Source organism: Papio anubis, chromosome 16 (assembly GCF_008728515.1).
Source record: "Papio anubis isolate 15944 chromosome 16, Panubis1.0, whole genome shotgun sequence".
Lineage (NCBI taxonomy): Eukaryota > Metazoa > Chordata > Mammalia > Primates > Cercopithecidae > Papio > Papio anubis.
This window is the reverse complement of record NC_044991.1, coordinates 89,524,077-89,544,966: the sequence shown is the minus strand read 5'-3', so window position 1 is coordinate 89,544,966 and position 20,890 is coordinate 89,524,077. Positions and strand designations below refer to the sequence as shown.

The 20,890-nt window shown below is 59.9% G+C and overlaps 1 protein-coding gene across 1 annotated transcript; it reads left to right on the top strand.

Moving 5' to 3' along the window:
- Positions 1-1,650: 1,650 nt before the first annotated feature.
- Positions 1,651-20,800, top strand: CABLES2 (Cdk5 and Abl enzyme substrate 2). The gene is made up of 10 exons (XM_003904523.4): positions 1,651-2,033; positions 12,880-12,951; positions 13,065-13,157; positions 14,434-14,511; positions 15,195-15,303; positions 15,863-16,028; positions 16,461-16,564; positions 16,990-17,096; positions 18,023-18,227; positions 18,362-20,800. The coding sequence occupies exons 1-10, from the start codon at positions 1,663-1,665 to the stop codon at positions 18,500-18,502; spliced, it is 1,446 nt and encodes a 481-aa protein (XP_003904572.1). The 5' UTR covers positions 1,651-1,662; the 3' UTR covers positions 18,503-20,800.
- Positions 20,801-20,890: the final 90 nt, after the last annotated feature.

Below are 20,890 nucleotides of genomic sequence, written 5' to 3'. Positions count from 1 at the left end.
GACCCCTTTCCTGCCTCAGCATTCCTTCTGGTCCCTCAAAGTTCAGCACAGCCAATCGCCAGGGCCTGGCGCTGCAGCCAGCGTGGACAGCGGCCTCCTGCCTCCTGACCTCCACCCTCACTTGCCCCTTTCTGTTCTTATCTGACACCAGATTCTCTGCAAGCCACTGGTGTATGGTCCACCCACTGCTGTCAGGCCCCTCCTTCTGGTGACAGCCAGCAGGGATGGAGGGCCCACTGTGTGCCTGCCCCAGCCTCAGCACCTTACACTGTTGGTCGCACTCACTCCCCGCTCACGGGACCCCCCAGGCACATACAGTCAGCAGCCCATTCTGTGGATCCACAATCCGCAGCCGCCCCTCCGCCGTGCCACCCAGGCCCACATTCTCCCGGACGGGACAGCTGTCCACCTTCCCCTAGGCCTGGCATAGGCCTTGGAGGCCAACTTGGAAGGGCAGAGGGAAAGGAAGCGGAGGTGCTGTGTGCTGCGTGAGCCCCAGTGGTGGCCTGTGAAGGCCCACAGGAGGGAGCAGGGCAGGTGGGAGGCAGGGAGGGGCCTGAAGGGCAGGGGCCCATGCTAGCGGTGGTGATGAAGACCCTGTCTTGCCCACTCACCCACTGTCTTGTTGACCCATCATGCTGCCTCCCCACACACCAGGTGCTCCTAGGGCCAGCGCTGTGCCTATCGGTCCCACCGGTTCCCCAGCACCCAGCACAGGAGAGGCTGGGCGCATGCCGGCAGGTGCGGGGGTACTGCAGTGCATTTGCAGGCTGACCACTGCATGTGTCTGGCCTCCAGCCACAGCCCGATCCCCTCACTGAGCCAGTTTCATCCTGACAACACCCTGAGGCTGAAATCACTGTCCCTCTTTAAAGATAAGTAAACCCACAAAAGAAAGCTGGACAGAGCAGGCAGGTGGCACACAGGTGGGTGCAAGGCCCTGAGTCCCTCCACAAAGATACAGTGGGTTCCCCTCCAGACCGCAGACAGGCTCCCGGGCTCCAGAGGCAGGCCCTGAGCATCTCGGTGGCGCCGGCTCGCAGGTTCTGAAGTCAGGGACACCCGGGGACAGAAAAAGGCGTGGGCACAAGCCAGGCTCAAGGTCACTTTGCTACTGCAGGAAGTGCAGGACTCTGCCCGGGCTTCAATCACAAGCAGGTGCCTTCTCCACTCAGACCCTCAGTCCCTTCTGTCAATGAAGGAGGCCAGGTGGAACGCCGGCCCTTCCGGGAAGCGGTGGGGCTCCTCGACGGGCCACCCTGCGCTTGCTGAAGCACCGCCCAGACACACCTCCGGAAAGGAAAGTGTGCTGGGCCTCGCCCACGCCGCCCTGGGTCCGGAGCCTTAAAATGCGCGTTCGATGAAGGCTGACCGTGAAAGCCGCCGTACAGCAAAGGGAACAGAAGGCCGGAGCCCCGCGGCCGCAGCTCCCAAGACGGGGACTCGAACCGGCGGGGAGGCGCGCAGCTCCCGACTCCCTGCGGCCGCGCCCGACGGTCTCTAGGACCCAGGGGAGCGCCCCGAGCGCGGCACATCGCTGACCAATAGGCGAGCGCGACGGAGACATATTTGCATGTGGGCGCGCCGCGGCCAATGGGGGGCGGGCGCGCGGGCGCGCGGGCAGGGGGCGGGGCGCTTCGCGGCGGCGGGCGCAGTCTGAGGATGGCCGCGGCCGCGGCCGGTGGAGCCCCGGGCCCAGCCCCCGGCTCCGCCAGGCCCCCGCCTCCCGCTGCGCCGACTTCGGCCGCTCGGGCCCCGCCGCAGGCGCTGCGGAGGCGCGGGGACTCGCGGCGCCGCCAGGCCGCGCTCTTCTTCCTCAACAACATCTCCCTGGACGGGCGGCCTCCGAGCCTGGGCCCGGGCGGAGAGAAACCCCCACCGCCGCCCGCCGAGGCCCGCGAACCGCCAGCGCCGCCGCCGCCGGAGCCCCCCGCCGGCCTGCCCGGGCTGCCCGCCAGGACCCCCGCGCCCCAGGGCCTGCTCAGCCCCACGCAGGCGCCCACAGGCCTCGGCCTGGACGGGCAGCGCCAGAGGTGAGTGGGGGCCCAGCCAGGTCAGCCCAGGACGCTGGGTAGAGGGACCGGGACGGGGACGGGGGCGGGGTCAGCCCAGGACCAGGGGTCAGGATTACTTGGGGCCTCATCAGCCCAGGACAAGGGGGTCAGGTGACCTGGGGCCTTGTCCACCCTGGACACAGGGGTCAACGTCACCTGGGGCCTCATCAACCCAGGACACAAGGGTCAGGGTCAACCTGGGGCCTCATCAGGCCAGGACAAAGGGGTTGGGTTCACCTGGGGCCTTGTCTGCCCTGGACACAGAGGTTCAGGTGACCTGAGCCCGCATCAAGCCAGGACACAGGCGTCAAGCCACCTGGTGCCTCATCAACCCAGGCCACAGGGTCAACCTGGGGCCTCATCAGGCCAGGACAAGGGGGTCAGGTGACCTAGGGCCTTGTCAGCCCTGGACAGAGGCCAGGACAAAGGGGTTGGGTTCACCTGGGGCCTTGTCAGCCCTGGACAGAGGTTCAGGTGACCTGAGCCCCTGTCAACCCAGGACACAGGGGTCAGGGTCAGCCTGGGTCCTCAGGCCAGGACAAAGGGTCAGGTGACCTGGGCCCTCATCAGCCCAGGACACAGGGGTTGGGTTCACCTGGGGCCTTTTCAGTCCTGGATACAGAACTGGGGGTTCCTGGGCTCAATGAGGGTTTCCTCAGCCCCCACACATGTAGGGTTCATTGTCCCCTGAATTCTCTCAGCCCCTGGATATGGGGTCTGGGGCTCCATGTTGTCAGCCCTCTGAAATGGGTTTTAGGGTTCACTCAGCCCTTATTACCCCTGAGACCCTCAGCCCTGTGGGCTCTGGACATGCTCCCACCCCCATCCACTGGCACCAGTGCCCAGGACACAGGGACACATGGAAAGCCCTGTGCATCTCCTTGAATTCTCTGAACCGGGCCACACCCTCCGTGCCCACCTCCTCAGATGCAGCAAGTGGGCCGGGGTCCTCCTGGCACTGTCACTGACACCTGTTCCTAGAGTCTCCTCAGACCTCCCGTCCCACAGCCACTGGTCTCTGGCACCTTCTACCTGTCATTTCCCTGCTGATCCCCGCTCTACCCCCCATCACTCTCAGCTCGGTACCCTTGGGCCCGTCACACCTTGGGTTTGCCATTGCTCCGCCTGCCTTAATTCCATTTCTGGGAACTACCTCAGCCCATCCCAGGGTAACCCCAACCATGAGCCCTGCCTGTCCAGCGTGTGCCCCCTGCCCAGATGGCCCCTCGCTGCCCGACACCCTGTGTCCTTCTCCCAGAGACCATAGGCCCTGGGTGACCCTGCCTCCTGCGCCCCGGGGCTGTCCCACCCCACCCCCGCAGCCCTCACCTCCGGGAGTGACTGTAGGCTCTCAGCCTAGGACTGGCTGCTTGTTGCGGTTCCTTTTCAAAGGAAGCCACTGTCCACAGGTCCAAGTGCCTGCTGGGCCGCTGTTCCCAGAGGCAGCCCCTGCAGGTGTGCACTGAAGGGGGCTGACACAGAGCTCTTGGGTCAAGGCTGGCATGGCCTCCTTGGTTACCTAGAGGTCATCAGAGTCGCCCCACACCCCTGGCCTTCAGGCAGGTTGAGGCATTGGGTTCCTCTAAGGTCTTTGGTTGGGGAAGTTTGGGCCCAGAACACAGCACTCTGTCCTCAAAGACGATGATGTCACATGCAGGTTGCATCACACGCAGGTCGCAGAGCACTCCATCCTTGGAAGTGTTCCTAGCCGTAGCCAGGCTGAGCACGCCTGCAGACCCAGACCTGTCCACAAGATGTCCCCCCACGGACATGCCTGGCCACTGCTCCAGGGAGGGTCAGAGGGTGATTGGAGCAGAGGGATGATTTGCCCAAATGTGGCAGCCAGGCCCCATGCACTTGGCATGGCCGGCTCCTTCGGGAAAGCGGGAGAGATGGAACTACGTGGCGACTCTCCAGGGCGGGGGGGCAAGGCCCCAAGGTGTGGGCTCCATGGGAAGTGGGCTCACCCCAGCGGGCCGAGCTCTGCAGGTGTGCTGGGCTTTTCCCTAACCCTGGGCCCTGCTGTTTGACATGGAAGCAGCTTTCTCCCTCAGTCCTGCATGTGAGTGTCCAGAACCGGATGGTGACGCCAGGCGGACCGGGTGCTGTCGTAGGCCCTCCTTCCACAGAGTTCATGCACCTCTGTGTGCACCAGGCCTGGCATGGAGTGGAGCCCACTCCAGTGGAGGGAGGCAGGGCAGGGCGATGCTGCGGGGAAGTGCCCGTAACTGAGAAGGCACCCCCTGCAGGCCCAGAGCCTCCGTGGTGACAGTCCTGAGTGCAGCATGCTCACTGCCCTGTGGGATCCTAGAGGGTGCGCTGTGGCTGGCATCCCTGGCACAGGATGGGACGCGGCATGGGCTGGGTGCCTGGGGTCCTCCTGCCGTACCCACCATGGGCCCGAGCGCCCCCACCCCTTGCCTCACCCAGGGCTGTCTCCTCCCTTCCCTCCTCCTCGGCCCCCACGTCCCTGTTCAGGTCTTTCCTGAACCCCACGCTGTTCCTGGTGGGGAGGCATCCCTCTTGGGGCTCTGCTGCCAAGTTCGTGGTGCTGACCTTGGGTCCGAGGGCCGTGGCCCCTCCCCTGATAGGCAGCCCCCAGTGTGAGGACATCCATTTCTCCTTGTGTTCCCTGGGCCTGGCTGCTGGGCGAGGGAAGTGTGGCTGCCCCAGCAAAAGGGGCTGCTAGCTCCTGGCTCAAGAGTTCTAGGATGAGTTGGTTTCAGGAAATGGAGAGAATTCTGAAAGTCCTGAAGATGGCCCTGATGTTGGTCTCATGCGTGTGGTGGTTTGACCTGGGCTCTGGGAAAAGACTTGGCTTGGAATCCCAGCTGCACTGTTCAGTACCTCTGTGACCTTGAACAGGTGACACTGCTCTCCGAGCCTCTCCGAGCCTCAATCTCCTCTGAGAATCAGGTTCACACTAAGCACGGCCTTCCTGAGGTCAGAGGTCAGATGCGTGCCCAGGGCTCGGTGAAGTATGTGGCAGGAGTCAGTGTGAGGTGAGCAGAGCCTCTTTTTTTTTGAAACAGGGTCTCTCTGTCTCCCAAGCAGGAGTGCAGTGGCACAATCACAGCTCACTGCAGCTTCTACCTCCTGGGCTCGAGTTATCCTCCTGCCTCAGCCTCCAAGTAGCTGGAACTATAGGCGCACACCACCACACCCTGCTAAGTTTTTATTTTAGCAGAGATGCGGTGTCACTATATTGTCTAGGCTGGTCTTAAACTCTGGCTCAAGTGATCCGTCTTAGCCTCCCAAGTGCTGGGATTTCAGGTGGGAGCCACCACACCCAGCCAAATGGAGCCTCCTGTTACAACAGTGCTGCTCAGGGAACAGTCACATCTCAGTCCCTAATAGTTATTCTTTCCCAGGGAGGCTCAGCCTGGTGTGGCACTTTGTGTTGAGCCAGTGAGTGAATCGTTAGAATCCTTGTTTTCCTCACAGAACTTCCAATCAGGTTTATTTTCACTTTTAACATTGCCATTGCCTAATGTCCAAAAGCAAGCAGGATCTCTGGGCCTCCCCAGCTGAGTTTGAGCAGGTGCCGGGGTGCTCCACCTGCAGTCTCCTCCCCACTGACCCCTGCCCCAAACCCGGTGGCTCACAGCACCAGCGTGGCCTCTCCCAGCTCTGGAGGCCAGAAGCCCAACCTCAAGGTGTGGACAGGCCCACGCTCCCTCTGCAGGCTCCAGGGAGGATCCTTCCTGCCTCCTCCTACTTCTGGTGGCTCCAGGCGCTCCTGGGCTTGTGGCTCCATTTTCTGCCTCCGCCTCCGCCTCCGCGCCTCACTGTTCCTACGTGTCCGTGTCTCCCCGTGGTGATTTCCTCACAGGGACACCAGTCGTTGGATTAGGACTTACCCCGTGACATCTTAACTTCATGACGTCTGCTAAGACCCTCTTTCCATCCGAGGTCCCATTCACAGATACTGGGGTTAGGACTTCACCCTCTCTTGGGGGCGATACAGTTTAACCCACAACAGCCCTTGGTGAGTGTCACAGCGTTAATGAGGTGGGAGTGGCATCCCCTCAAGCAAACAAGTTTCCCCGAATTGCGGACAGATGTGGCCCAGCAAAGAGCCAACATGCAGCCATCAGCAAGCAGAGCCCCCAGTTCTGGAGGGTGTGTGCCGAGATGCATCTGGGGAAAGGCCTGGGCCTGGGGCTGGGCTGCAGCTGTGGGACAGGCTGCTGTCTGGGCCAGGAGCCACTCAGCATTGCCAAGCTGCTGTCCAAGTTAAACCAATTTCAGCCTGGCATCTGGCGCCTTGTTTACAAGCCTGATTTGGGGGTTTCTTGCTCTCCAGCTGGCAAGCAGCTGACAGTGGTCAGCTGAGGCCAGAGCCTGGGGGCCCATCTCCCATTGCAGCCCAGAGGCCACGCGACACCTCCCACTCCGCCCGCCCCGGACCCCACATGGATGCTTTCTCTGGGTGAGGCAGCAGGGAGTGCTGGACTTGGGTGTTTTTGCTTCACCTGGGACTTGATGAGACAGGGCACCCGAGACCAGCCACGCATTCAACAGCTGTGCCCCAGGGTCCATGGCATGCCAGGTGCCCAGGCCAGGGGATGGGGCTGGGGGTGGTCAGACAAGACCATTGCCCACACTTGGAGCTGGGAGCAGCCGAACAAAACCACTGCCCGCACCTTCCCGGCGAGGGAGGGCTCCAGTCTCCCCAGTGCTGGAGCGGGCACGCCATGGGACAGAAGCGCAGTCATTCGGCAGAGGCTCCCAGCTATCCTCACGTTGTCAGACCTACTGTCAAGGTCATTTCAACGGCCCCTTCGCCCAGCCGGGCCTCCTGAGTTCCCTCTGAGCCTCACAGAGGCTCCTCCACACAGCTTTGGGTTTCTAATGGGGATGGGGTCTTCAGGCCTCAGTCTCTTCTGGGCATTTATTCCGTTACAAAGGAAAGGAAATGTACCGAACACTGGAAACAGTGTTTAATAAATAGCCGATTTCTCTTCCTGTCTGTGAGCGTGACTTTGGGTGGAGGCGTTGGTGGCCCGCCGTTTCGCGCTGAGAGTGAGGTGTGTCCGCAGATCTGGAGGGCAGCCTTCCTGCCGCCCCAACCCCCAACCCCTTCTTCCCAAAAGTCAGATGGAGGCAGCTTCGCGCACGTCGCTGCCGTGTGGGGGGAACCACGAGTCGGCGCTGCCGGTCTAACTCTGCCATGGCTGGGCAGGAGCGGGGCCTCCTGGGACTCAGCAGAACTCGCATTTGCCCCAGTGTGTGGGGCGTGGGGTGTGGGGTGTGGGCCTTGCTGAGGGCCTTGTTCTTTCTGCTTTGCTCGCTTGTTCCTGGCATGTTTTGGATGGAGGGGTCCGGTGCATGCAGGATGAGTGAAGCACATGGAACGTGTGCCTGGGCACACCCCCTGTAGCCACTCCCCTGCTGAGACACAGGCCAGCCGCCACTGCCTGGTGCCCCTCCTCAGCCCCTCGCCCACACTGAGACAGTGACCTGTGTCACTATGTGACGAGCCTCTCAACCCGCGTGGCGTCTGTGTGCACGTGCAGCCATGCTGTGCATGCCGTCCCCTGATCGTGCGTGTCCTGCCTCCTGCTGACTGGCATGTGTGCTGCTCCCAGCCAGGTGTGAGGTGGTGCATGTGTACATGCGTGATCCTCTCTGTGTCTGCCAGACACACGGACACCTCTCTGTGGAGCCCGGGGCGAGCAGGGGTCCGTCTCATGGGTTCCCAGCCCATCCTCCAGAGGGGCCAAGCAATGGACGCTGGCCTGGGTCCCCTCTGCACATGCCAGTGCCCGTCCCGCTAGCAGCAGCACCCTGCTGTGGTGACACATGCAGTTGTGACAGCCTGGTTCTGGAAGGGAAGCACCTCCCTCGTACTCCCTCAGCGCCAGCTCCCGTGGAGGCAGAGGGGAAGGGAAGGCCAAAGCGGCGTCCTCCCCACTTGGCCGCCCTGCCCTGCACCCATGGGCAGGCACCTCCTTCAGCATTATCAGAGTCTTCTGGACTCAAACCAAAAAACGTGACCTGCAACAGGGCCAGGTTCAGAAAATGAACCCCTGAGAAACAGTGGAGAGCAGCCGCCGGGTACAGACCCCGCCATCCACACGGGCTCAGGCCCCCACTCTGTTTCTTACCAGCCATGTCATCTCGGGCAAGTTGCTAAACACCTCTGTGCCTCAGTTTACCCACCCGTGAAATGAGGGTCAGAATGCTGCCTCCCTCCTAGAACTGTGCAGATCTAGTTTACTAATAAGATGCTTACAAAGAAGAAAGGAGAAGGAAATCACAGAGAAAAATCTGCAGAAGAACCCGCTGGGAACAGATTTTAAAGCGTGGTAGAGAGAAACCCATCGTTCCTGCAGCGACCAGAAAATCATGGAGGAGCTGCCGGCAGCAGCGTCAGCCTCCCCCTGCAGCTCCTCTGCATCCTGGGCCAGAGGCTCCAATGGTACTGCCAGGCAGGCTGCCACGGGGCCCCTGGCTTCTGCTGGGGCCCTCACGGGCCTCCAAATGAGGTCCCAGGCATGCAAATACCCAGGCATCCCCTGGTAATTACCCGTGGGAAGGAGCTTCCAGAAAGACACACAGGCCGGTCCTCAGGGCCTCCAGGCCCAGCCTTGTAGGGCAGGACACACGAACACCTATCTGGGGACAGTCCCCAAATCTCCTCCTTCACCGGCTTCTTTCCCCAGTACGGTCCCTGCCCATCCAGCCTCCGCTGGGCTCTTCTTGGGGCAGCCTGCCCGCCCTTACCCATCACAGGCCAGCACTCACTCACCTGGGCTTCTCGGGACAGCCAGCATCTGCCACACACACCCCCTCAGCATACAACTGGGTGCTGTGCCCCTCCGCTGCCCTCAGAGCCTGCTGCCTGCCCTAGCTCCTCCTTCCCCACCCACCCTACTCTCCAGGCCAGCCCACTGCATCCCCAGCCCCTCCTGGTCCCATCGCCCAAGTGCTCTCTTCTGGCCAGCTGCTCACCCACCTGCAGCCATCCGGCTGGTCCCCTGCCCCTACCTCCAGCTGGGACTGGGCGGGTGCACAGCTGTGTCTGGTGATGGGGCCAGTGTGAGGCACCAGGCGTTTTACTGGATTTTCTGTTTTCAATCCTAGCTTGTTTTCAACAAGCTCTTGTTGCCTTTGCCTTTTAAAAAATTTTAATTACATCTTAAGTTCCTGACTTCAAACTGTACTTGGTACCCCTACAACCACGTTCTTTTTCACTTTCAGTACAGTATCCAACAAATTACAGGAGCTGTTTCCCACTTTGTTATAAATACGGTGGCTCACGCCTGTCATCCTGGCACTGGGAGGCCGAGGCCTGTGGATCATTTGAGGCTCGAGACCAGCCTGGCCAACACGTTGAAACCCCGTCTCTACTTAAAATACAAAAATTAGCCAGGAGTGGTGGCAGGCACCTGTAATCCCAGTTATTTGGGAAGCTGAGGAGGGAGGACCGCTTGAACCTGGGAGGTGGAGGTTGCAGTGAGCCAAGATCAAGCCCCTGCACTCCAGCTTGGATGACAGAATAAGACTCGGTCTCAAAAAAAAAGATAGGCTTTGTGTGAGATGACTTTGCCCAGCTGCAGGCAAGTGCAAGTGTTCTGAGCCTGCTGAGTTTGGGCTGAGCTGTGATGCCCGTAGGTAGGTGTATTAAGTTAACTTGCGACTCTGTATTTTCTGCTTAGGGTAGTTTTATCAAGACCTGACCCCGGCTGGGCACGGTGGCTCACACCTGTTATCCCAGCACTTTAAGAGGCCAAGGCGGGCAGATCACTTGAGGTCAGGAGTTTAAGACCAGCCTGGCCAACATGGTGAAACCCCATCTCTACCAAAAATACAAAAATTAGCTGGGCGTGGTGACAGGCACCTGTACTCTCAGCTGCTTGGGAGGCTGAGGCAGGAGAATCGCTTGAACCTGGGAGGTGGAGGTTGCAGTGAGCTGAGATCGCACCACTGCACTCCAGCCTGGGCAACAAAGCGAGACTCTGTCGTAAAAAAAAAAAAAAAAGGACCCGACCCCATAATCAGTCCAGCATTTGGTTTTTTTTTTAAAAAAAAGGCCCGGGCGCGGTGGCTCACGCCTGTAATCCCAACACTTTGGGAGGCCAAGGCGGACGGATCACGAGGTCAGGAGATTAAGACCATCCTGGCTAACATGGCGAAACCCTGTCTCTACTAAAAATACAAAACAATTAGCTGGGCGTGGTGGTGGGAGCCTGTAGTCCCAGCTACTCGGGAGGCTGAGGCAGGAGAATCGCTTGAACCTGGGAGGCGGAGGTTGCAGTGAGCCAAGATGGCACCCACTGCACTCCAGCCTGGGCAACAGAATGAGACTCCATCTCAAAAAATAAATAAATAAAATAAAACATGGTGGCTCACGCCTGTAATCCCAGCCCTTTGGGAGGCCGAGGCTGGCGGATCATCTGAGGTCGGGAGTTCAAGACCAGCCTGGCCAACATGGTGAAACCCCATCCCTACTAAAAAATACAAAAAACTTAGTCGGGCGTGGTGGCGGGCACCTGTAATCCCAGCTACTCGGGAGGCTGAAGAGGAAGGATTGCTTGAACCCAGGAGGCGGAGCTTGCAGTGAGCCGAGATGGCGCCCCTGCACTCCAGCCTGGGCAACAGAGCGAGACTCCATCTCAAAAAAAAAGAAAAAAAATGACAGCATCAGTGTTGGCGTCAAGGTGACAGCCTTGGTACCAACCAGGACTACACTGGCTGTGTGACTTGAGCAAGGGCAGGCCTCTCTGTGCCACTTGTCGAGTGGGTGTGGCTGTCACTGCCCCTACTGTGCGCCGTCGAGTGTTGGTGAGGTGGTGACTGTGGCACTCTCGCTGGCACAGGCAGCACCCACTGTGGGACTGTGGCTGTGCCCAACCCGGCGCCTTGGGACAAACACTGGCTCTCGGTGGGAGGCTCCTGGCGAGGGCATGGTGTGGGGACCTGGATTCCAGGCCAGCTCCACCAGAGAGGGGGCCTGAGCGCACCAGGCCTTGTGTGTAAGCCGGGGTCCTGCTGGGGGAAGGCCCGTGGGACCCTGAGGATGGCGCTGGCCTGGCACCTGGAGGGCTCCCAGAAGTGACCCCCAGCAGTACACCTGCCCTTGCCCAGGAGTCCAGATTGGCTCACACTTAATAAAAAGGCTACTGTTGACACGCTGAGAACGCCCCATGCCAAGCCCAGGGGCCAAGTTGCTCCATTTAATAAACCACACAGCACCCCACAGAGGGCCGCATCACTACCGCCATCACCACTGTCGTCATCACCACCATCACCGCCATCACTGCCGCCATCACCACCATCATCACCATCACCACCACCACTACCACTGTCATCACCGCCATCACCACCACCACCGCCATCACCACCGTCACCGCCATCACTGCCGCCATCACCACCGTCATCACCATCACCACCGCCACTGTCACCACCACTGTCACCACCACCATCACCACTGTCATCACCACCGTCACTGCCATCACTGCCACTATCACCACCATCATCACCATCACCACTGCCACTGTCACCACCACTGTCACCACCACCACCAACCGCTCCCCTCTGGGGGCCAACAGCCCTGCAGGGCAGGCAGGCTCCTCAGATGTGCCATACCACGTCGCCCCATCATTGTCATTGCAATTGGAGTGGTTTTCCAATACTGCAACACTGCATCAACTGGCATTGGACCTTATCTCCTAAGCTATGTTTTTGGAATGCCTTGGTGCCCAGGTACACGTGTTCATGGCTCCCAGTATAAGGGAGAGAACAAAGCTTTGGAGTCGCCGACAGACCCGGGTTCAAGACAGCTCTGTGCTTGGAGTTGCGTGGCCCTGAGAGTTACTGAACCACATCATGTCTCCACATCAGGATGGCCTTACTTGGTCCTGAGGGTCGAGGGTCTGAGGAGCAGTGGGCATTGTGTCCTGAGGGGGTCTTCAGGGAAGTGTGTTGTACAGTCATTCAGCCAACAAATATCTGCCTGCATGTTTCACTTATGGGAAACACCTGGGAGGCTCCTGGCAGGAGGGCAGGCACTGAGGACAGCAGTGAACGGGGACAGACCCTGTCCCATCCATGGGGCCGGCACTCTGGAAGGGGAGGCAGACGCAGGTGGGTGGTAAGGCGGGGACACCTCCTTGCTGTAGTGACCAGTGCCGTGAACAGGTCACAGAATGGCGCGATCCAGGCAGCCTCCCTCGGGGCCGCCTCCCTCGGGGCCGCCTGTGAGCCAAACAGTTCCGAAAGAGGTGGCCACCGGAAGAGCAGGAACACAATGTTCCAGACTGAGGAGGAGCCCCCGTGACGGCGCTGAGGTGGGAGGGTGTGGCTGATGCAGGGAGCTGCGAGCCACGGGAAGGTGGCCTGAAAGCAAGGGCTGCCCAGTGCCCACCCCGCCTGCCTGCGCCCTGGTGCCCCGATGCCAAGTTGTGCTTCAGGGAGGGGCAGGTAGCGCCAGCCTCAGGCAGCGCTGGGTGGGATGGGCCTGTCAGAGCTGGCGGTGCCCCCAGCAGGGTGTTGCTTGGGGCCGAGCGACCCTTGGTGGGCAGCGCAGGTTGGCGTGCTGTGCTGCGCTGTGCTGTGCCTGAGGAACCTGTCCCCAGGGCCGCTGGTCCCCAGAGAAGAGCTCAGTGCCTCTGAAACAGGAACCTCTCGAGGCATGCGGTGCCCCTCCTCCCTGTGTCAGTCTGCACGGGCTCTGGAAGCCCCTCGGCCTGTGGGTGTGCAGCTGGGCTGGAGAGTGGCCCTTCCCTGCACGGCGGGCGGCACTCGGTGTCTGGCCACAGAGGCGGTGCCTGGGCTGGTGGCCCCATGCCTGTTTTGAGGCCCCATTGTCATCTTGCAGGAAGCGAGTCACGTCCCAACGCTGCTCCCTGGAGTTTCTGGAAGATGCCGTGGGATGTGCTCCAGCACAGAGGTACACGCCCCCAACTGCCCCGAGCTCTACAACTCCGCTCGGGCTGCCACTGACCCCTGCGGGGCCAGAGGGTCCTGGGAGGAAAAGAGTGACCTGTGTCCTTTGCCTTGCAGAACCAAACACACATCTGGATCACCAAGACACAAAGGCCTGAAGAAGACCCACTTCATCAAGAACATGAGGCAGTACGACACCAGGAACAGCAGGTATAAGGCCGAGCCAGGAGCCGGGCCAGGGCTGTGGTCTCCAGAGGCCCACAGGGTCCTGCCCGTGTCAGCCAAGCAATCTTCCCTCCGCTCCCAAGACTTCCGCCCACTCCACATCCCACACCTCTAGAGGTGGACCCTCCTCCCCACCACACTCTTTGCTCCACATCAGCCAAGCACCCACGGGTCCCTGGTGTCACCACAGCGAGGTCATCCTCTCTGGGCTCCTACATGAAGGGCCACGTGTGGACGCCGGCGTCCAGCAACAGTGCTGACATGAAGGAAAATTGGAGACACGGAAACGGGCGTGGCTGTGAGATGTGTGGGGAGGAGGGCTGGGGTTTGCTGGGGGCACGGAGGAGAGGCTGCCCAAAGCTGGCGGAGGGCCGCAGCCGTGCCCAGGTGCACCCTGAGAGACTGTGTCAGGGTGTCTAGGGGGCGTTCCTGTGGACCCGTACTCCCCTCACTGCATGTCCTGAGGTGTTCTGAGGTCCAGAGCGCTCCCTTCCTTCTGGAGTTCCCCCTGCCGGGCATCCTCCTTATGGTGACTATGGGTCTGAATGGACCCTTCCTCCCCGTCAGTCCTATACAGCTTCCAGCAGACGTGAGTGCCAGCCCTGGCTCCCGTCATCCAAGCCAGAGAGGGGGAGAAGTTCTCCCGCTGTTGTCCCCTTGGTGAGACCCTGGGCCCAGGCAGGGCAGAGCCAGTGTCTAAGGAAGGAGAAACAGTGGCTTCTGCCTGTGCTCCCTGGCCCGGAGCCTGACTGCTCGAGCGCCTTGGAAGGGAGCCTCCAGGCCAGCCTCTCTATGGACCTGGATCAGGCCCCCTCTGGTGGCGTTGAGCCCCGCACCACTGAGGACTTCTGAGGTCTGGCTTGAGGCAGCCCTTGGCCTTGCCATCCTGTCCCCTCTGGCTGCCTCTCATCTCTGAATGAGCCAAGATCCTGAGGTGAGGCCGCCAGCCCCACCCGCACTGGGTCAGGGAGGAGCCTTCAGGATGTCACTGCTGTGCCTGCCCACGTGCAGCCGCGTCCCAGGGAGGGGCACCCTGGTAGCTCCTGTAGGGAATCCACTCTGAGAGCTTGGGGGGCCAGGCTTAGTGGCTCTGGCCACCCAGCCTCCTGGGCCCAAGTCCCCTTGGGCAGCATGGGCAGTCTCCCGGCACCTGAATTTAGGCAGAAGGAATTTTCCATGGAAATGTCTGTAGCTCTGGAAGCAGCAGCACCTTGACCCCTGCCCCCCAGCCCCTGTCTCCCCTGACTCTGTCGCCCTGCAGGATTGTGCTCATCTGTGCCAAGCGGTCCCTGTGTGCGGCCTTCTCGGTCCTGCCCTATGGGGAAGGCCTGCGGATCAGGTGAGTACTCAGCCCTTGCCTCGCATGCGGTATGCGTCTGGGCAGAAGGCAAGGCCTGGTCCCCACCAGGCCCAGGAGGCATCAGAGGGCACTGCGCCCCCAGGTGAGGCTGCGTCCCCATCAGGCTGCCCCTGGGCTCATGTGAGGCTTAGCACGTCAACCTCCACCAAAGCTCCTCAGGAACCCGGGGCCGTTTCAGGTCCTCATTCTCCAGAGGGGCCGGTTTCTGTTCACGCTGTCGATGTACAGGTGGCCGGGCTATCCCACCTTCTGTGGACAGAGCCACATGGCCCTGTGACCATTCACGCAGTTGTATCCGTGCGTAATTCAGGGAAGGAGGAAACAGCTGTGGGGTGGGGATTATGTGTGGCCCTGGCGTAAAAACGGTGGAGAAACCTGACCAGGCGTGGGCACGTGCCCCTGGAGGGCTAGTGAAGGTGGGCGCTGCCCCGGGGGCTCTACCAGCCGGTGTCTGTACTGGGGAAGCAGGGCTCAAAGACCCCCCTTCCGTGAAAGCACTCCTGACGTGCACCTTCCTGGTCACACCAGGGCCGCCTTTCTTTCCCGAGGGGTGGTGCTGACATTGTTCCCGAGCGCGCCTCGGGCCAGCAGACAGGTGGGCTGGGCGGCCGGAGCCTGAGTTCAGCACAGGCCACAGCCCCTTGCCTCTCCCATGTTTGCAGTGACCTGAGGGTGGACAGCCAGAAGCAGAGGCACCCGTCCGGTGGTGTCTCTGTGTCTTCCGAGATGGTCTTTGAGCTGGAAGGTGTGGAGCTGGGAGCAGATGGGAAGGTAAGAGCCTCTTTGCAGGCAGACATCCAGTGCCATCAGGGCCAGGCAGGCAGGTGGGAGCAGTCCCACACGTCAGTGCCCACGAGGCAGACGTGGAGCTGTGCTTCACTCCACATAAAACGCAAGGGTGGAGTGGATGTGGGCCCGTGCAGCCCTGAGAACACGGCCCTAGAGCCCATCAGACTCCCCCGGCAGCCTGGCCGTGCCTGAGGTCTGCTCTCTGCACTACAGCCGGATGCTCCTGGACACCTCCCCGCTGCAGGGTGGGGCTCGCCAACCCTCCAGCCTCTGTGCTGGTGGTCAGTGGTCTTCAGAGGCAGGGAGAACGTTACAGGCTGCAGAACCCAGATAAAGCACAGCGGTGTTCTGGAATGTTCTAGCTATGTGAGGAGCAGCGTCCAGCTCAGGCGCAGCCTCAGCGGCTTGATCTGAGTTGTTTTTTCCACGCAGGGCTCCCGGCGTGTGCCTCTGGGCTTCCTGCAGCGGGAGGCAGGCAGAGCTCACTTTGCCCTCTGGTCCCAGGAAGCAGAGCTGAGGCCAGATGTGTTTGCTTTTCTAGGTCGTGTCTTATGCGAAGTTCCTGTACCCCACCAACGCCCTGGTCACACACAAGACTGACAGCCATGGCCTGCTACCCACACCTCGGCCCAGTGTCCCCCGGACTCTGCCAGGGTCAAGACATAAACCTGCCCCCACCAAGTCAGCAGCAGCCAGCACAGAACTAGGTAGCCCACGTGCCTTAACCACAGCCCGGAACAGGGTGGCCCGCGTGCCTTAACCACGGCCCAGGGACTGCAGCAGCACCAGCAAGCCCCTTTCAATCTGTAGCCCTTTGTGCACGATGGAGCCTGGGGAAGAGGGTCAGGTGGCGGCCACTCAGGAGAGGAACAGCTCCACACCGAATCGCTGGCCCTGGGCTTGGCCTGAGCCGGGCAGTGGGGAGGAGCTGCATCCACAGATGACTCCAGGGAGGGCCCCTCCTCTCAGGACATCCTTTTCTTGCTCTAAGCCCTGGGCCCTTCGGGAGAGCGAGAACCATGGCCTGGAGCCCCTCCCCCGCTCGGCCTTGTCCCGCCATGGCACCGGCCTGCCAGACCTTGGGGCTAGATGGGTACTGCTCAAGACTCCTGGTGGGTCAGGGGCTGCCTCTCTTACAGGGAGCGATGTGGGGGACACCCTGGAGTACAACCCCAACCTCCTGGATGACCCGCAGTGGCCCTGCGGCAAGCACAAGCGCGTCCTCATCTTTGCGTCTTACATGGTGAGTGCCCACTCCTGGGGCCTGGGCACAGGCCGCTGCACACCTGTCCTCACTCAGGGCGTGCAGGGCAGGCTGTGGGCAAAGCCGCCCCAGGGGCGTGACGTGCCCCCATCCCAGATTGCAGCACCACAGACAGTGGTGGTGTGCAGGGCAGGCCGGGGAGCAGTGCTGGCCACTCCAGCTGGGGTCGACCTTTGCCCTTCAGCCCTCAGCACCTGGCAGCCTGGCTCTCCCCATACCAAGCATGCATGGGCTCTGGGGTTCTCTCTTGAGCCATTTTGTTCTCCGAGATTCGGGGCCTCTCAAGCCACACCTTATGCATGTTTGCAAACCCAGGATGGTGAGAAATCCATCGTGGTACCGGGCAGGTGGGACCCATGGACTGTGGAAGGGGCCAGCCCAACCCTGTCCACTGTCTGTTGCAGACCACAGTGATAGAATACGTGAAGCCCTCAGACCTCAAAAAGGACATGAACGAGACCTTCAGGGAGAAATTCCCACACGTCAAACTGACGCTGAGCAAAATCAGGAGGTGAGGACACCCTCTCAGACCATCTCATCGTCCTGGGAGGCCCTGCCAGCCTCTCCAGTTTCTGGTAGATTCTCTCTCCAGCTTGACAAGTCTAGCCGCTGCCCATCCTCAACTCCCTCCCACCTCTGACCAGGCCCCCAGCAGCAGCTCCCCCACCTCCACTGCCCGCCAAGCCAGGCCCCCCGCGGCCCCATCACACTTCGTCCCCCCACACACCACCGGGCCTCTCAGCCAAACCCTCGCAGCAGCCCAGGATCTTTGTAAAACTCGAGCAGGACAAGGCCTCTCTCGTGCCCAGCCGCTCCCAGTGTGTGCTATTTTACTGAGCAGGTTCCGTGGCCCTTCCCCTGGCCCACAAAGCACCCCGTCCAGGCATGCTGGGTGCTCACCAAGACCATCCACGTGCCTCTGCTCTCACATCTTGCCACACTGAGAACTCCTGTGACCAGAGGAAAGTGAGCTGAAGGCAGCGAAACTGCTGGGCTCACTTTGGACTCCTGGCCACGGCCCTGTACTGGGGGCCTGCCTTGCCTGGCCTCTGCCCCAGTGTTCCAGAGGGTGGCTCACCCCACACCCCGGCACCTCCCTTCAAGGCTCTTCCTAAAACTGCCCCTCATCAGAGGCCACTGCCCCCCACCAAGAGCAGGGCCTGTCCTCTGTGGCTCCACCCACCAGGCACAGGTGGGACCTGCTGTGGGCGCCCACCCAAGGGAGGGGGGAAGCCAAGACCCAGCCTGCCTGTCGCTGCCCTTGCACCCTGCCCTGGGCATTGTACGTGGTACAGTGGAGGTTACTGCCCTGAAGGATACAGTGGTGTTTCTTGCAGCCCAAAGCCACATTGCTCGAGCCTCCTTGGTGGTGGCAGGGGGCTGCCGCCTCAGCCCCAGCCAGAGCCCCAGGGACATGGCTTCTGTCTTAACCCACAGCTTAAAGCGGGAGATGCGGAGCCTGTCGGAGGAGTGCAGCCTGGAGCCCGTGACGGTGGCCATGGCCTACGTGTACTTTGAGAAGCTGGTCCTGCAGGGCAAGCTCAGCAAACAGAACCGCAAGCTGTGCGCCGGCGCCTGCGTGCTACTGGCCGCCAAGATCAGCAGTGACCTGCGCAAGAGCGGCGTGAAGCAGCTCATTGATGTGAGTGCTGGGTTCAGCAGGCACTGCAGGCAGGGTCATGACATCCAGCCAGGGCCACTGCTGAGATGGGGCTGGCTGGGCGGGAAACGTGGAAGAGGGAAGGCTCCCGTGTAACCCTTCTTTCTCCCCTGCAGAAGTTAGAAGAAAGGTTTCGATTCAACAGGCGTGACCTGATCGGGTTTGAGTTCACAGTGCTCGTGGCCTTGGAGCTGGCCCTGTATCTTCCCGAGAACCAAGTGTTACCTCATTACAGGCGCCTCACCCAGCAGTTCTAGCAGAGGCTCCACAGAAGGCTCAGGGCACCGAGGTGCACTTGCCGGCCAGGGAAGTGTCTCACTGAAGCCCCGCGCTGCCTCCTGCCAGTGCCCCCAGCACCCGCCAGAGGAGGCACCTGGCCTCCGCTGGTACGGCTCTCCTTTTTGCCTCTGCTGTTTCCTTGGAAAGTGACGTCGCTTTCATCCCCAAATGCACTGTCCCTCCAAGGGGATTTCTGAGAATTCGCCTGGATTTTTACATAACTAAATGTGGGGTTTTGTTATTGGTATTTTTTTTCACGTGCCTCAGACCAGCCTGGCACCAGGATCTTTGGTTCACAGCGTGTAGCAGTGAGCCGGCTGCAGTCTGTCTCCCCACGCCTCGCCTTCTGTAAACCACCGCAGCCACCACAGCGTTGGGGTGGAGATCTGGGTTTCTAGACCTCACTGAACACACTGAAATGGCTGAGTTTAACTTATTTAGGTATTCATCTTGGAGATTTGGTTTTTCGGGTGTGGATTCCTCAGCAGCATCTCCCAACATCGACTGTGCCGCTGGCTCCCTGCCACCCAAAGCCGAGTTCCTCCAGAGCTTTCTCCGCCCACCTCACTGCGTCCTAAATGGAGCTTTTGGTGTCCAGTTAAACTAGCAGGAGCAGTCTCCTGATTTATTTTGATCTCATTCTTGGACTCTTGGACCTCTGTTCTTCAAACATCGTGTCACTGTGAAATCCTGACGCCCTTGTGTCCTACAGACCGACTGGGTGCAACAGACAGCTGCCCATACCATGCCATGCTCTACCCTCTGCCTCTCACCAGGAGACACTCTGGGCCTCCAGGACAATCGCTGCTTGCCAGCTCTTATTTTTCTAAGCAATATTGTGATGGAGAAAAATAACATATTTATTGGGATTTGGTTTTTTGGGTCTTTTTTTAAGGGAACAAAAAATGGTTAAATGAGGTCTGCTAAAGTTGACCTGAAAACACACTTGACCCTCAGGCAGGAGGGCACTGACCACACCCCACACAACCTCAAAGGGTCAGTGCATCAGTCTTTTTCTTCTGAGGCAGGAAACAGGTGCTGTCTTAGCCACCTCGGCCAGGGCAGCCCACCATGCTAAAAGGACTCCAAGTGGTGGTCAATGTCCCTTCTGTGCAGGACCCCATCTCTAGCTTTTCCACATCTGTCTGAAGTTCTTGCAAGGAATTTACATGGCCCAGCAATCCAGCAGCTGCCTCATCAAAACACTGAATAACCAAGGACTGCTGAGTGTTTCTTCATGGGTCAGCTGGTCTCAAAACTGGCCGCTGCCTCAGCCACCAAGCTTTTTCCTACCACTACTTTAAACCTCCCTGGCCCTGGAGAGACTGGGATGACTTTGTCTCTAGCCCATTACAATACATTCTATGCTATTTGTGCAGACTGGTGCTTCCGCAGAAAGGGGATGCCAATTCTGGTGATCACGGAACTCCACCAGCAACTCCACCTGACCCCAGCAGTGGTGCAGGACAGCTGCCAGCACCCACCTGGCCCTCCTTTTCCACAGCCACTCACTGGGGTTGAGACCCAGAGATGGCTGGTGTGTAGGAGAGACTGCAGGATGAGGACAAACCAAAGCCTTTGCCCTTATTTACTGTGGAGCATCCCCTTCCATCGAGCAGCCCTCAGGCCAAGGATGACCCCCTGGAACCCAACGTGCACCCAGAGGGGACTCGACTTCCAAGCTGCTCCCCCATGCTGGGTCCCAGGCAGCTTTCCTCTGAAAAGCAACCTCTCCTGCCACCCAGATCCCATCTCAACAGCTCGCCCATGTTATGAACATGTAAGGGACTGAATTCCTAGTAACTGTTCCAGTTTACAACCTGCCCTCCAGGGACACCCGTCTTCATGGTTCTTTCTACACATGAAAGCAAGAAATGGCTGATAAGCACAGTAATTTAAGTTTGTGTATTTATGTAGTGAAAGTTATTAACCAAACCGGTCTATGTGAAGTGTGAAGCCTTCCCTTCAGTATGTCCATTGTCATGATGCCAAGAGCTGCCACTGTGTGGTATTCGAGGATTATTGCAACAAAGCCAGTAGTTAAACCAAACTACACTCTCAAGTGTGTCATCCCCTAGAACACACCCAGGTGTCGGGAGCTGAGGTGTTCAGCTGGGCTGTGACTCCACAAAACCAGGCCTGGTGTTGCTTCCACGTCGGTAGCAGTTGTGGATGTCAATGTGCATAAGCGAGTCTCTGACCTCAGAACGTTTGAGTCATTTTATCTTAAGATGTTTCTAAATGGATAATGTATCCTTTAAACCTCGGTTTTGCAATACGTTTCACAGCTTGTCTCCTTTCAACTAACTGGGTACCGTACCCCACCCTTGTCACCCACTGACAGCAAAACCTCAACCCTGGGCCTA

Bases quoted from the DNA above. Each gene is read 5' to 3' on its own strand.
- CABLES2 (XM_003904523.4), top strand. From the start codon at position 1,663: ATGGCCGCGGCCGCGGCCGGTGGAGCCCCGGGCCCAGCCCCCGGCTCC. The intron at 13,158-14,433 runs GTATAAGGCCGA...GTCGCCCTGCAG, and splicing joins TACGACACCAGGAACAGCAG to GATTGTGCTCATCTGTGCCA. The intron at 17,097-18,022 runs GTGAGGACACCC...CTTAACCCACAG, and splicing joins ACGCTGAGCAAAATCAGGAG to CTTAAAGCGGGAGATGCGGA.